Source organism: Paroedura picta, chromosome 2, assembly GCF_049243985.1.
Source record: "Paroedura picta isolate Pp20150507F chromosome 2, Ppicta_v3.0, whole genome shotgun sequence".
NCBI lineage: Eukaryota > Metazoa > Chordata > Lepidosauria > Squamata > Gekkonidae > Paroedura > Paroedura picta.
The window spans coordinates 47,289,867-47,306,338 of record NC_135370.1 but is presented as its reverse complement, the minus strand read 5'-3'; the positions used below and the strand labels follow the sequence as shown (position 1 = coordinate 47,306,338).

At 40.5% G+C, this 16,472-nt stretch overlaps 1 protein-coding gene across 9 annotated transcripts in view; it reads left to right on the top strand.

Moving 5' to 3' along the window:
* Positions 1-16,472, top strand: part of FMNL2 (formin like 2) — a 254,925-nt gene that overhangs the window by 187,125 nt on the left and 51,328 nt on the right. For all 9 annotated transcript variants that reach the window (XM_077320026.1, XM_077320022.1, XM_077320023.1 and 6 more), the window contains exons 7-9: positions 11,648-11,756; positions 13,269-13,345; positions 13,765-13,858. In XM_077320026.1, the coding sequence (XP_077176141.1) occupies positions 11,648-11,756; positions 13,269-13,345; positions 13,765-13,858 (280 nt within the window). The remainder of the gene's footprint in view (positions 1-11,647; positions 11,757-13,268; positions 13,346-13,764; positions 13,859-16,472) is intronic.

Here is a 16,472-nt window from a genome sequence, read left to right as displayed (position 1 = left end):
AAGGGCAGCCAGGATTTGGAAGCTGAGGAGAAAGATCAAACTGTTAAGCTTAAGTTTGATCTGAAAACCTGGAAGAGACGGCATTTATAGTGCTGAAAGGGTTGCATGAAATCTCTGATGGGATAACTAATGTGAACCAGAGATAAGATTTCTGCTATGGGGCATTTACTAATCCGTAGGAATACAAGCATAATAGTACCTTTTGCGTTGCTTGCAGATTGTACATTCATTTAAAAAAAACTGTTTTAAATGTGATAAACCAATAGCGCTACATTCAGGGTTGAATGCCTGTACTGTACACATTCCAGATTTGTTCGTTTTTTTTTTCCTTTGGGAGACGTCTCTTAGTAAAAATGCAGAATTCATTATGCATGACACATTGCTTACATTTTTTTTCTCTCTTCCTTTCTCCTTTCCTCCCCTCTCCTCTCTGATCTTCCTCGTTGCTTTGATCCTTCTCCCCTCCCCTCATTACCAATTCCTTCTCCTATGCCTTTCTTCTGAGTGTTTCTGCTTTTCTCCTTCTTTCCTCCTCCATGTGCATCCTTCTCTCAAAATGCCACCAGAATGGTTTGTCTGCCTGAACCACTTCCGTTCAAACGCCGCCCCCAGAGCTGCTTTTCATTCAACTCCCTCTGGAGCGGCTTCCGTGTGCGCTCTGCTGGCGAGGCTTCGAGCGGGACAATCTCGTAAGTCACGGGTGTCAAGCTACACCCAGGGAAGTTGCACTGTACATGGCAGCAGGTTCTTGCACACTGCTGCCCATGTATTATAATGATGGTGACCACATGCCATATGTGAAAGGCTCCTGATAACAGGCACCTTCTGTGTATGTGATGGGGGTTCTCTCATTATATTTCATATACTTACACTTACTTGTGTGTATATCTATTTTTTTAATTAGGTACATTTTAAAATTACTAATTATGGGAACTGCAAGGAATTCCCCAGATTTCCCCCTCCAAGATTCTCTAAGCTCTCCCAGGGGGCTTAGGCAGCCTTTCTTCTTTCTTCTTTCCCTTTCTTTAACTGCTTCTCAGGTACTGTCTGTAGTTTTCCTCTTCTGAAACTTGTCTGGTTGATTTTGGATGGTTCTTTCTTTTTTTTAAGTCTGATGTCTCTGCATAAATGGGAAGCCCCCCTGGTGTGCAGAAGGGAGGGGGGTGGCCCTCTCTTGTTGGGTAGTTTTCATCACCTCTGGGTGTCCCTCTCCTGTGGGAGTCAAGTGGGTAGCCGTGTTGGCCTGAAGTAGCAATACAACGTTTAGGTCCAAAGGCATCTTTAAGACCATCGAAAGATTTATTCTGGGCTTGAACTTTTTTGTGAAGGCACAGTTCCTCAAACAATGGAACAGGGATGTACAGATATAAAGAGAAAATAAATTAGTAGCAAATTAGTAAACAACATCATGATATCCAAAATACGCAGCATGATAATTCCTTGCTGGAAAAGCAAATCGGTCCTTTGGGTTCACTTGTCGTTCACAAAAACGTTGGGGGAACTAGCAGTTGGGTAGTTTTCATCCCAGAGACAGGGGCCAGCCAGTTTACCCAGTCTAGTGAATTCTGCCGTCTTTTGTTGTCTGTGAATGCAAATAAATGTGAATAAGCCACAAACAGTACTGTTATTTTTCTATTCAATATTCTGTTGTTTAGTATTGTTATTTTAGTGTTTTACTGCAGAATTATTTTTCATATTGTGGCATCCTAGAACTGTGCTTTGGTTTGGTTTTGTTGTAGATCTTTATCATCAAGAAGGTATTTTGATTTTATATTTAAATAGAAATTCCAGTCAGTATTCAATTCCATCTGCAGTGCCCTGAGCTGACTAAATTCTGAAAGGGAACTGCAAATTCTAGCTCCCCAGGCATTCCCTCCTTGGTTACAAATCTTTATTATTGTTATTGCTATTGCTATTGTTATTGTTATTTCTTACCCTCCACTCTTGCCAAAGCCAGCTCATGGTGGCTTACAAGATAAAATAAGTTAAATACAAATCCCCTAAAAAACCCCACTAAAACACAACAATTAACACAATAAAAAATCAGCAAGATTTTTTGGAGCCTATCTACCTGATCATTATGGGTCTATATTTTTGCAATCGTTATTAAAATTAATGGAGACACTCCTTGGGAGCGGCAAAACTGGGAAGCCTTCAGAGTTCCAAAACATTTTATGGCTTGCTTATCATTACAGGGAATATTTCCTTATTCTTTGCTTTTCGTGTACAATTCAGATGAACCTCCTTTTCTCAAGTCCCATTATTTGCCCATAAGGAGCAAAATAGAATTCATGCTGGAGGGGGGAGGGGTGGCATTTCACTGACTTTTAAAAAATCCTTTCATTCAAAGATTTATTCCTCAGCCTTCTATTAAAGCTCAGAGTAGCTTCCAGCAAAAGCACCGCCACACTCTGTTTGCGCAACAAGCCACCAGCCATAAAACATCCTCAAATAAAGCATATTAACCTGTAATGAAGAGCCCAGAATACCTAAGCAGGGTCACGATCCCCTAAAGACATTGACTTTCATGTACTCGGAAAGGTATAACTCTGTTTAGGATGGCACTGTAAACAAGATCATTTTGAGCCAGTTCATCTGCATTGTCCTGAGTTGACGAAAATTAATTAAAAATTTTTAAAAGCCCTTTCCTTGAAAGCCTTCTAAAAATCTGAAGGGGATGGGACCCTCCAAACAGATTCTGGAAGCCCATATGAAACATTAGAAGCAACAGAGAAAGAAGGTCTTCAGCGAGCAGCAGGAGTCCAGTCCACCTGCTATGAGGGCACTACAAGAAGTAATTGCTGGAGTGAACGGAGTTGGCACAGGAAAATGTGGTCTTTTCCCTGGTTTGCCCTTCGTGCTGTTGCTCCTCCTGCCTACCAGTTACTACAAGGTTCCTGGAGGTCTCCCAACCTTCAAGAACAGCTTTATGGACCTGATTAGCAAGAAAGAAGATGCAGAAACTTGCTTTTCTGCAAGCAGGACTCCGTGGTAGTTAGGATCCAAGCCAGTGCTTCATTCAGATATGGCAGAGGTCTCCAATTAAAGCTTCTGCAGAAAGTGAAGTCTTTGTAACCCTGTTGAGTATGTAATGATCTCCAGAAACCCATTATGGTTGCCATTGTGCATTGTCCCCAATGCCTTAATGAAACGTTTCTCATTAGCGAAAAAGCAGGCATTTTTAATTACACGGCAGTGGGAGGGAATAGGCAGAGGCAACATATTGCCAGGGTTGTGTTACTTAAGCCAAACAAGGTTCTGTAATGTGTTGACACCAAACTATATAAATATGTATACCATATGAAAATCCTTTGTGGGCGGTGATGTCAGTGTGTTTCTTCTGCTTCATTTGTTTTCCATTTGTGTGGGACTAGTACTTTAAAAAAAAAACATTAAGGAAAATGTGTACCTCCATTCTGTATTTCATTTATATTCTCTTGACTAAATTTTAAAAACATTGCTTATTTTGTTCAATGAAACAACCTATCTTTGACAGATCACTTGAGCTGATTTGCCAGCACAGCAGTTCATACACCTGGGTTTTAATATTCTAGTCCAGGGGTAGTCAAACCGGCCCTCCAGATGTCCATGGACCACAATTCCCAGAAGCCCCTGCGCTGGCAGGGGCTTCTGGGAATTGTGGTCCATGGACATCTGGAGGGTCGCAGTTTGACTACCCCTGTTCTAGTCTGTTCACTCCCAACATGACATAGGATTGTCATCTATCACTGACAGGGCAGTTAGGACCAGCACAGCAAATGCCGGCCTGAGAGAGGTGGTCATCACCGCAGCTTTGAAGCAGGCAGTGGTGCATCCACTCCAAAAGGAATCTATGACGGATTCGGGAAGTTTGAGGGGGTATCATCCAGTCTCCAATGTGCAATTCTTGAACAAGGTAATTGAACAAATGGTGACTGGACAATTTCAAGGATCCCTGGATTAAGTTGATTGTTTGGATCCTTTCCAAATAATCGTCTCCAGTTATGGGACTGAAACAGCTGAGGGCACTTTGGTGGATGACCTGCTCTAGGAGATGGAAATGTGGCCTGGTTGGTTCTCTTAGATCTCTTAGCAGTGTTTGGTGGCCTCAGCCATTCATGGTAGCTCAACAGAGGAGACAGCAAGAAAGGTTGCATCTACACTTGTTCCTTTTAATTTGTTCTTTTTGCTGACTCATCCCCAAAGCCGAGCTGTTGCTTCTTCCCAATGGATTTCTCATTCTCCAGGTGTAGGTTCTTGCTGCTTTCTATCAGCCTGTCAGTCCTGATCTTATAAACATTTTTGCTTCAGGAACCAACATTGATTGTTGCTGTGCAATTAAGCAAACACTCCATCTTCTCTCTAAAGCTAATTAAGCAAACACTCCATCTTGCTCTCCTTCCTTCTTGTACACTCCATGGGTTCAAGAGACTTTGGTGGGGACTGTGGCTCTGACCTCTGTGTCCTTTCTTTCAACTCCTACTAGAATGAGCAGCCTGTCCATGGCTAAGAAGCATTCTCATTTCCCAGTGTTTCCCCCAATTAAGTCTGTTTCATGGTCTAGCTCCTCAGTGAGTATTCCACCAGTGCAGGGCCTGACTCTTCCAATTCCTCTGAGGAAGAGGAGGTACTGCTAGCTGACTGGCCCATGATACTTGGGAGGAAATTCCATAATTTTGGTGGGAAGGCTTTCTTGTATTGATACCCATCTAGCTTCAGATGGTGAGGGCACCTGAAGGTTTTCCTGGGTAAAAATATCTTGCCATGGTGGTTTTTACTTAGGTACCATCTAGATTCGATTACTGTTATGTGATCGATAAAATTTGAGTCCAGTCTCATCTTTAACTCCAACAAGGAATTTTTCATAGCATGAGCTTTCGTATGTAGGGCTGCCCCTGAAGAATGTGCATTTGGATAATTTTACCAGAGTTTACCAGATACATTTGGATCATTTTACCAGAGTTGTCTGATCTAAACTAGCTTTTGGGACAAATTCATAGTGTTGATACTGACCTTTAAAGACCCATACAGCCTGGGAACAGCATTCCTAAAATTTACTTCTTTGATGCAATCACTTCAGGAGAAGGACATACAATGGGGCCAGTGGCAACTCACCTCAACCAGAATATATATTTTCTTCCCTGTTAATGTTTATAAAGTAAGCCCTGTTTTAGTGTTTCATCCATAATGACAAGAGCAGGAGTTCCTGGTTTAAAACGCCCCTTGTTGACACTTCCTTGCAGTGTGGCATCATGGAAGCGCATGCACAAATATTCTCTAAGTGATGATGATGATGACAGTTATAATGCTGGAAAGATTTAGGTTCATACCAACTTGTGCGTTGCAAATATGTAGCCAGAAATTACAGAAGTGTCTCTGTCTTAGATGTCACCATATTTATAACTAGGCATGTGTTTTGGACTTAACCTTATATACACTTTATTGCTCTTTCTTGAAGCATCAGTGCTTAATGATATAAGGATCAACTTGTCTTAAGTACAGAGCGGTTCCTTTGGAGGGTAAACAGTCCTTGTTGCCAAAGTGATCAGAAAGGTTAAGGAAAGAATGGTCTTAGAGATTAAGTTGTTCTCTGAAGCTTCAGAATCACGGGAAAACTGAGGATTAATGTACTACCTGTTGTTTAAAAAGTCTTTGAGTAGCTTCCCAGTCTCCCAAAGCCCCGGGTTAACATTTTTCGATGAAACTTGAACTGACCTAAAGAAGTTTTTAGAACAGATCACCAAAAAAACATTCTATTAGAACATCAAAATGGATGATAATAAGTTATACAGTTGAGGACTGAGAGAAATCCTGAGTTTGAGGTACAACAACAACCTGGGAGTATCATCTTATTCTTTTGCCCAGAAGGCTGTGGAGAAATAAATTTTAGGCTATCAAGGTACTCCTCTTCACCATTCATATGAGAAGGTTTCATGTTTCTGTGCATTGAGGGTTTTTTGTTTCCTGAATAGGTGCACATCTGTTACTTGTTTGTGGCAAAACTTTAAAAGAGGTTGAACTACATGATGGCTATAGTTCCGAAGCAAAGATTTCTTCTTTCCACCAAGACTTTTTTCGCCCTTCCTCATAACCATTTTATGTCCATATGGGAGGGATGGGATACGGGATACAGATACCCCTTGCTTGGACTCTGAGTGGTCACTTGCAGGATGGATCAAATGCTTGTGTGTGACAGTTCCATTGGTATGAATGAGGGGTCGGGGGGGGGGGAGAGAGAAGAATCATGTCCTCTGAAGTTATCCTCCAACTGACTTGTCAAGGTTCATATAGAGCCTTCACATGCTGAAATGTATGCTCATAGGATCCATGACTACATGAATAAAGACCATGTGCATGCAATTAGCATGTGCAAAGGTTGCATTCACAGCTTTGTATGAGAGGGAAGTCAGTGATGGGGCTGGCAGGTACAAGCCACGTGTTCATGCCTAAGGAAATGTCAATTTTGCACAGTTGAGCATTGGAATTCATCACTGTGTGATGACAGCCTGTTGTAAACTGGGATGTAGCATCTCAACATGCTTAAAAATGTGCTGCTGTGGTACCATTTATATAGTGCTTTTTCGATTCTCAGCGCTACATTTCCCATGCATTGTATCAGTAATATTTCCAATGAACCTGTATGATTGGTATTATAAGTGGGTGCCTGGGGCTGAATATCACTGCCTTGCCTAAGACCACTTGGGTATTCCTGGCTATGATGAGGTTTCAGGTAAGGGCTTCCCAGCTTACACTATAAAACTAAAAAATAAAAATCTGGTAAAAACATCATATTCCCCCCAAAACAAACAAACAAACAAACAAACAAACAAACAAACAAACAACAACTTTTTATAGTGATGGAAAGAAGAAGGAAATGGAAGGGGGAGGAGTACAAGGAAACATACAATATTAATTATTAATAGAGATAAAACGAAAACCAGCATATTGGACTGTTTTTTGTTTGCCCTAGCATTTGGCAGGAATAAATGGAAAGAAAGCAACCGAAGATCAGGGCATAACTTCGCCCACCCAAATTTGATTAGGAATCATCTTAAGAGAACTTTTTGTATTGTTATTTTCTGATTTAAAATTTTTCTGTATTCATGAGAGAACTCTCTCATTGATGTCTCTCATATAGTTTTTAAGGCCTTCATAATTCATATAATTTATTTTTATATTATATAATAATTTATAATATAATTTAAAAACGTATTTATCTGTTCTTGTATTTCTTCATCCACGTAAACAATCTCGTCACTTTTTTTTTCCTTTCCTTTTCTTAAACAATATGCTAAATATCTACCAAGTTTATTTGCATTTTTGGATCTAGTTGACTTCTTAATTTTCTCACCTCCTTCCATTTCTTTTAGGTCTTGTTATTTTATGTTCTTATATTCTACTCTCTTCAGCTGGTCAGTCAGAGACTTTACTAGTTCCTTTTATTCTTGGTTCTTTTAAGCTGCAATTCCTATCAATGTTCCTCAAATAGACTTTAGGTGTTTCCCAAACAGTCTATTGAGTTGTGATCTGTTGTGTTCTTGTTAAAATTTCTGTCTTAATTCTTGAAATAAGAAGTTTTGAGACCCAACACACATCAAGAACTGAACTGTCTGAACAAAAGCATAGACCCTTTCTTTTGAATGGCACAGTCTTCAAGCATCTTCTAGATTTAATACCTTCATATATTTAAAAACATTTTTTGGCAGTTTTCCACTTGTATTTTTAGACCTGTCTTATTTTATATCTAATATACACCACTTATTATGTCTCCCAATATTAACATTTCACCTCATAAAAATCTATAGCATCTTAGAAACACTTTTCATAAAATGTATTCTGGCCATTCTTTGGAGTGCAAATTGTTGCTAATATTGGCCTTCCCGTAATTTAATTTTCAAAAATTAAGACCCTTTGGGTCTTTGAATTGTTCTATTACTTCCACATTTTAACCTATATGGCCACTCCTTTCTTCTTGTTGTTGGCAGATGCCAAAAAAAACCCCTGTACCCACATTTTTTTTAATGTTCCATGTTTCATCTAAATCAGTCTTTAATAGAATAGCGTGGTTATTTGATAGAATATTAAATAATTGTGGCAGTGCTATACTCAGTAGTTTCCACATGCAGCAATATAAAGTTGCTCTAATGGTTAACATTCAGAACTGAACTGGTTTATTTCCTTTTGTTCTATGATGAATTGTGTATGAATAATAAAGAAAATACCTCTGCGAAGTTTATTGCACAGCATGATACAGTATTTTAGGTTTCAATGTATCTGCATTAAATATATATTGTCAGGATTGTCTGGGTATCTTTCACTTGGTAATTTATGTTCAATCAGGGTTTCTGAAAAGAATTTGGCCGCATTGGATTTATTTTCTGTCAAAGGGGGATATCAGTTGCTTGCAATTTCAATTTGGCACAGAATTAAGTCATGGCTAGCATATAATACCCTGATTTATTGGCCAGTTTGGAGGCATAGTTTTGTGTTTGGCAATAATAGTGAATCTCTTGCTGTGACAGTGCAGGGAAATACATACAGATGTGACCATATCAGCTGCAGTCTACAAATATTGCAGGTGTGCCCCAAAATAAATTTTTGACATTCGGATTCAGTCCTAAGCAATGGGTATAGAACATCAATTTCTCCCAGGAATACAAAGGCATGTATAAGTATCTGTTTTTGATCAACTTAAAAAAAAAACCTTCCCTTCTTCCAAGGAGGTTATTGTGGCTTATACAGTTCTGTTTCACAATTTTCCCCCTTGTGACATTGTGAGGTAGATTAGGGTGAAAAAAAGAGAAATTGGCCCAATGTAATGAAGTGAGCTTCATAGGAGAGTGTGCATTTGAACTACAATTCCCATGAGCCAGTACCAGCACATATTGGCAAGGGCTGATGGGAATTGTAGTCCATGGATATCTGGAGAGCCATAATCTGGCTACGCCTGCACTACAGCCAAGGTTGCCAACTTCCAGGTTGTGGTTGGAAATCTCCCACTATTGCAGCTGATCTCTAGGTGATGTATAGCAGCTCACCTGGAGTAAATGGTAGCTTTGGAAAGTGGACTCCATGGACTCCATCAAAGTCCCTCCCCAAACCCCACCCAGTCATTCTCAACCCGGACCTGGCAACCCTAATGATGACACAGTGTCTGTTCTTAAAATGCTTACCTATGAGTATCAAGTAGGACAAAATACCATGACTTCAACATGATTATGTCAAGGAGAATGGATGATATTGCTGTTAGAGAACAAATAGAAATATTTTCTGTATTATGGAATGTAATAACATCAGACTGATATTTTGTCTATACTGCAGAGTAATGCTTTCAGTTTGAATTTATATGCATCTTTAATTCTTTCCGCCAGTACATTTTGGCTCAATGCAATCCAGAATGGGCTATGCTTCCTATTTAGGATTATAACATTAGTTCAGATGAAGATCATGTGTTTGGATGGAAGTGTTTAAACTCCTTCACCCTTCAAAAAATCCTCACGTCATGTAGTAAAGGAGAAAAGCAGGCAGAGAACAGAGCTCAAACAGAGAACAGAACTCAAACAGAGCACTACTGCAATCTCTCCTACCAAAAATATGTATCTTTTGTACATTTCTATATATTCAGAGTAGATACAATATAGCTATGCCTGGTGAATGTGTGTGTGGTCGGGAGTATGATCCAGGATTCCCAAGTTCGTCATAAGAACATAGAGAAGCCATGTTGTATCAGGCCAATGGCCCATCCATTCCATCAGTCTGCGACACATAGACCGTTTACGCACTGAGAACTTCAGTGTCCCAGCTCTTGTGCAGGAGCACAAATCAGCGGTGGATGAAGCACACTGGGCCAAATGTTCCCCCATGTGGGTGCAAGAAGAGGTGGGGAAACCTGCCATGACTAAAACTCCAGCATGCAGCCCAGCATGAAACCTCCAGTGCATAAACGGTCATGGTGGCCAAAACTCAGGTGCCATTAGAAGGTCCACCAGCAGGCTGAGTGGTGGGGGTGGAAAAAAATGAAGGTTCAAGCAACATCACTTCCACCATGCACAAGAAGCAACATCAGCACTCGGTGCAGTTGCGGCAACTCTATGGTATAAAAGACTTCTACCATAGAGTTTTTGCTCAACTGGTAGAGCATCGTCTGGACATCACTGGTATGATAACGTCACTTCATGCCGGAAGTCGCTATGTTGCTGGCAACGTTGCCTTGGTCTTCCACTTTCTCTTGGTAACCTCCCACTGGCCAGCTGATTGGGGGCAGGGGGCAGAATCTGGCTGTGCTGGACTCCCCTGGAGAGACTGACAATCCTAGCATGGTTCCACCCCTGCAGTCTTAAATAATCCAATTATATGATTTTAGAAAATTTGGGACTGCTCTGTATGTATAGATTTGGTCTCTGTACATTTGGAGCTGGGATGTTAATCCTTAAATAGATTTTGTGGCCATTGTTGTTTTAGTGGTTGACTATACCAGTGGTCCCCAACCACCGGGCTGCGGCTCCCTCTCCCCGTCCCCCCCCTGCAGTGAGAAACTTCCCAGGCCGCAAGCAAATTGGCCGCCAAAGCAGTCAATTAGTTTGCGGCCTGGCAAGCTTCTTTTTGCGGGGGGGGGGAGAGGGAAGCACGGCTGCAGGCGCAAACGTGATGTGCGGCAGGTCCGCGCATGCACGTTTGCGCCCGCACATGGAGCAAATGCGCATGCATGGACCTGCTGTGCATGCATGTTTGTGGCCGTGCATGGAGTAAACGTGCATCGCCCTCCCCCCCACCGATCCATAGCCTTAAAAAGGTTGCGGACCACTGGACTATAGAATAGTTTGTATGGGGTAACTAAATTAGAAATATTTTGCATTGCCTAACAGCATACGCCTACATTTCTAGCTTCATATATCTTGCTGTGTATATATACAGCAAAGACACAGTCTTTGCAGTGATAGTATGGAGACATAATGCTGAAGGAATGTGTGTTTCTTTCCTTAGGGCCTAAGTAGCACAGAAGTCATTAACAGGTCAATCCAGACACTAGGCACCGTTGAAATGTCGAGCCCAAATAGGTGTAAGATGTAAGCAACAGTTAAGCCACGATCTGCACTTATTGTTGCAGAGGTGTCTGTTTTCTTAGTAATGCAGGTATTAACTTCAAAAGTCATAATAGGATAGCTTTGTATACAACAGAGAAACGTTGGTTCTAAGGATTAGTATTTAGATGTTTAAACTCACAAGTTTTCATTTTCTGCCTCATGGAATTTCAGATATGTAAGGGTCTTTGGAATTTCAACTATATAAGGGTTGGATCCTGTGGTGGATTTCTGGGAAAAGAAAGAATGTGCATGTTTCTTTTAGCCGATTCTCTCCACCTGCTCTTAAATTAGGAATTGCTGAACAATTCAGCAATTCCTAGTATAATAAAACTGTAGCCAAACCTAATAGGCATTCAACTGAAGTGTATTGATAAAATAAATTTACTTTCATATTATTAGTGAATACAAGTGATCATATTTCAGTAATATGACCAATTATATAAGATTCTTAACAGCTGCTTGTACTGTATTTATATAGTAAGTCTACATGTATAGATCCATGGGTGGCTGAGTGGGAAGAAATTCCAGTCTCTGTTCATTTTGTTAATAGTCACTAGTTGATGGGATTACTTTTTTATCTGCAGGTATAACACCTTACCAAGCAGAAGAACACTTAAAAATTCACGACTAGTGAGTAAAAAGGATGATGTCCATGTCTGCATAATGTGTTTGCGGGCCATAATGAACTATCAGGTATTTCAACTGTTTGATTAAATAAATTTGGGGGGGGGGATTCTCAAACATTGTTGAATGGGTCTCCCCTGTGTCAAGAATATGTTCAAGTATTCTACAGACAGAGAGTGAAATGCACAAAAAGCTAATATGGGTTTTAGGGACCTGCTTGGACAAAAAATAATGTAGAGTGCCCAGACTACACTGATAAGGTTTCAGTAAAATGGTTAGTGCTTTAAACCAATCTGAGACCCTTGAGTGACAGGGGATTCAAATGGAATTCTACAGTTGGGAGTGTCAGTTAAGAATGGCACTTAATAATGACAGTTGAGAATAGAGTGAGAACAGTGAGGGGGAATTAAGCAGGAGAGGATCAGTGAGGATCCTTAATTAGGAAAGTGGGACAGGTTGCCCTTCCCTAAAAGAAATAACTCTTAGTAAAATGGGTGATCCCTATCAAGTGGTTAATGAGAAAAAATTAAAACTGTGTGAATGTTTTTGCCTTTATAAATGTAAGTATTTTTAAGACAAAACAGCATCAGCCAAGAGATCTCCCTCCACAATTTTAAAGACTTGTATCTATAAACAAACATCTAGTTGATTGTGACAAACTACTTGGTTGTTGCAAACTATAGTTTATATTTATACAGAGTTACCTCATTCCTGTTGCCTGTTCCCATTCTAAATCCTAAACCTGACAGTTACCTGACCATTTCCCCTCAAAAGAGAAATAAAGCAGTTTGTCAGTTTTGGAATTACTATCAGCCATCTTGAGTGCCATTGTCAGACAAAGACAAAAGAGAAATTTTAGTTGTCCATTCAGTCCCTTAGGCTATGTCAGCATATCTCTGTATACATTTTAAAAACTGGATGGGATAGACAATGAAACAAAGAACAAGAAAAGGCCAGGAAAAAGATAAAAGGCACAGCCCAGGAAAAAGATAAAAGGAAACAGGAAATCAGCATAGAATCACTCAAAATTGCTCCTCCAGGCTCTTTTCCTAGAGGTACATCTGCTAGTGCAAGAAGCTCTGTTGGCATAAGGGCAAATGTGTAGCTTCCATGTTACTCAACTTTTTGTCTGAGTTCCCAGGCATCAGTATTTCATGGGTCAAAATGTGATGCTGGGGAAGGGAGAATGCTAGGAAGATCCACACACTTTGTAGCATCCACCCTGAATACTTCAGTGGGAATTATCAGTCTTATCCTCTGGGGCCACAAGATGTTTTTTAAATGACATTGGAGAGGACTGGGTCATATACATATAAACAATTATTTGAAAGACCAGGACATAAACCAGGGGGGGGGGAGGTTGAGAGAATTTATTACAGTATTAGTAGAAAAGGTTGGCTAAACTCCTCATTGCATAACACATGGATGTTGTTAAGTGTCTCTGTGGATCACCAAAAGCATTTTTTTTAGAATGAATAACAAATATTTTGAGTTAAGAACAATACATTTGTTTGCAAAACCGTGTTTGCTTTCATGTAATGTGTGTGAAGCCTAGAATTTGTCCATTTTTCTGGCTTTCAGTACGGATTCAATATGGTCATGTCCCACCCCCATGCTGTTAATGAAATTGCACTAAGCCTGAACAACAAGAACTCCAGGTAAGTTCCTCTTTGATTTTTAAGTTCCTGATGATTTTTCCGTGTTTCAAAGAACTCTGTAAGAAACGGCTGCATATCAGACCCTGATTAACGCCTTCGCAGCACTGGTTTCCTTTAATCTCAGACTCAGTGGTTGCTTTTCTAGAGTTAAGGTTTATGCATGATTTATACCAGATAAATTGCTAATGCATTAGTTGTTGGTTTTTAAATTAGAAATGTATAAAGGGATGGAGATTTCAGCCTCCTGACCCAAGGTGCTATTCAGCATTTGTAGCATCTTGGCTGAAGGTATTGGCAACCTCTTGAAGAAGCAGCTGAGCATGAAGAAATATTTTCAGATGTCATCACATCCATCTTGGAAAGAAAACTGAGTTGCCACAGTGTTCTAATCGACTGCTCTCTCCCTTTTCCTTGTACAGAACAAAGGCCCTGGTCTTAGAACTCTTAGCAGCTGTGTGTCTTGTAAGAGGAGGACACGAAATCATTTTGTCGGCATTTGATAATTTTAAAGAGGTAGGTTATTCTTTTTCATCCCAGAGCAGCATAGCTTGCACGTTTTTTGGGGATAATCTTTATTTCATGAGGCTGAGTATGAGTGTGTTTTAAATAATACAGAAATTCGGTACGTATTGGGTATACGTTCAAGCCCACATTGCATTCTACTTGCATTCCTAAGGGCAATGTAGATGCTGCATGAGGAAGGAGGCAGCAAGCAATAACAAATACCATAAACCAGGACTGGAAGAAAAACAGGCCCTAGCATTATCGATTCCAGCATTCAGAGCACTTTGGCACAGCATTGGACATGATCCAAGCTTTGGGCAACCTTACAGCCGGTTAATGAACCTCATCCAGGTCTGCATGCTTAGGATACAAGGAGTGACAAGAAGGTGGCCCTACAAGGGCACAAGGCACTGTGTGGTATCTTTGCCACCTGGGAGTGGAACTGGGCAGCCACCCCCAAGCTGGGCATGATGCTAAATGCCTCAACCCCCAAGATCCCATAAGGAGGCCCCCATCTGGGAAGTGGGCACACAGGTACAGCCTCTACACAAAATGTGGACTTTGCATTGGAGTTGATAGTGGTGCAACTGCTCTTCCCCCCGTTGCAATCCTTTGTCCCCGAACTTGGCGAAAGGAGACCAGCCACAGCAGAGCCAGCCATGTCGGCAAGGTGGTGAGTTAACAGCTCATGATCTACCAAGTCAAACACTGCCATAAGATCTAACAATATGAGCAGCACTGACCCGCCTAGGTCTAGCTGCCCCCAGAGATCGTCTGCTAGATTGTCTAAAATTGTTCCTGTTGTTTTAATTCAAACAGTTCTCACCACCCATAAAGCAACCACAGGATATACAGAAGGTTCTCAAGCATTTTCTGTTTGCTAAGGGCGATGGGAGATTATCTTTCATTATAAGTTATCAGATTTGCTTTTATCAGTAAGAGATGAACAAGCGGTAGGGGCCCCAAGAGGAACTGTGGGAGGAGAGAACAGTTCGGAAATCATAGCTCCTGAGAGTTTTCTTCCTCCCCAGAACTGAATAGACTTGCAGAAGCTTGTTCCGCGTTGATTTTCTTTAGCTCATAATCAGCTGCTTGTAATATCCACGCAGTGGTTTTTAGGGGGCAGTACAAATCCTTTTGGGGGGACAGGGTGGATTAATTTATGTATTTTTCTCCACACCAGGGGAGCCTACCAGATGAATAGAAACCTATTCACTCTCTCAGTCTGGGACAATTTTTCTGTTTTCATAGTTATAAAGTAAGGCACAACTATTAAAAGAAGGGATTTAGGTACCACTTGTCTCATTAGTAAGTTGTTATTGCTCTTTGTTGCTGTATCTCCATGGCAGAAATGTAGGTCTAAAAGAGAGAAAAGTTGTTCCAGATCATCTACATGCTAGAATTTTTGAAGTTTCTTAGATTTTGTTTATGAAATGATTGCTGGATCTTATCAGTTCTTCACATTTAAACATTTTCCGCTGTGTTACTTGGAAAGAATATCAAATCAGTCAAGAAAATGATTTGCTGGCCCCGATGAATAATTCTGTTGCGCATTTCTTCTAATTTCTAGCAGTCTCTCCTGTACCCCCTTTTTAAAGGAAATGAGTTCATGATAAAATTAATAGCTGTTCCCAGTGGATATTTTCCCCTTCAACTTCTGACAATTCCTGCAGAATTTTTCACAGTATACATTTTACACAGCTTCTCTTTCTTTTAAAGTAACATGCTTCTTTTCAGTAAGAACTAGTAATGTATCTGATTCAGAATGGAGGAGGACGTCCTTTTTGACCAACAAAAGCTCATACCAGAGAGCGTAAGACCTGAATGGACAAGAAAGCCTATTATAAGGAGGGGAATTGGAGGTGATGGAGTGGCAGGGCTTGTGGGATCCAACCCAGTTTTTTGTAGTGTGGCTGGAAAGATCTTCTTAAGACAGAACTGACCCCTGTTTCGTATGGGCAATTGGAAATCTTAGTCCCTATCTTGTATCTGTTCTGTTTTGAAACTGATGAGCTGCAGTATTATCAGGAACCAAAGATATTTTACCTACACAAGTAGGCGGAAAATGCCTACCGAAAGGCGTTTTAGAAAGAAGGCCGAAGCACTGCTAAGGGTACCCAGCCTGTGGTGGCCTTTGCTGATGTTTTATGTGAATGTGCCTCTGAATGGATGTATAGAAACAACAGCAGCCATGTGCAAATGTCATGCAAAATCAAGACCTGATTTAAAATAATGTGGTGAGCTTTAGTCAGTCATATTATCAGTGGGATTCCTGACAATAATTTATTTGAGGGGGAAAAATTAATAAATCAAATCTTTATTGCCTACTGCATCATATCCTATGCTGCCTTACGTATACCTTATGCATTAAGCTATGTAGGGGAGCTTCACTGTAAATATATAAATGAATTGAGGCCAGAATAGGGAAACCGCAAGGGCTTTACACACACTCACACCCCAAATGCACACATTGATAGGCATCAGAATTGGGGAGGTGTGATGGAAAGATTCGGTTGCATTTCTTAAAATGTGGGGATCTTGACAATCACATCTTTGGCTAATGAGCCCTTGCCCTTCATTATTCATTATTTCCTTTTCCTTCAGGGGAGTAAGAGTGCATTGT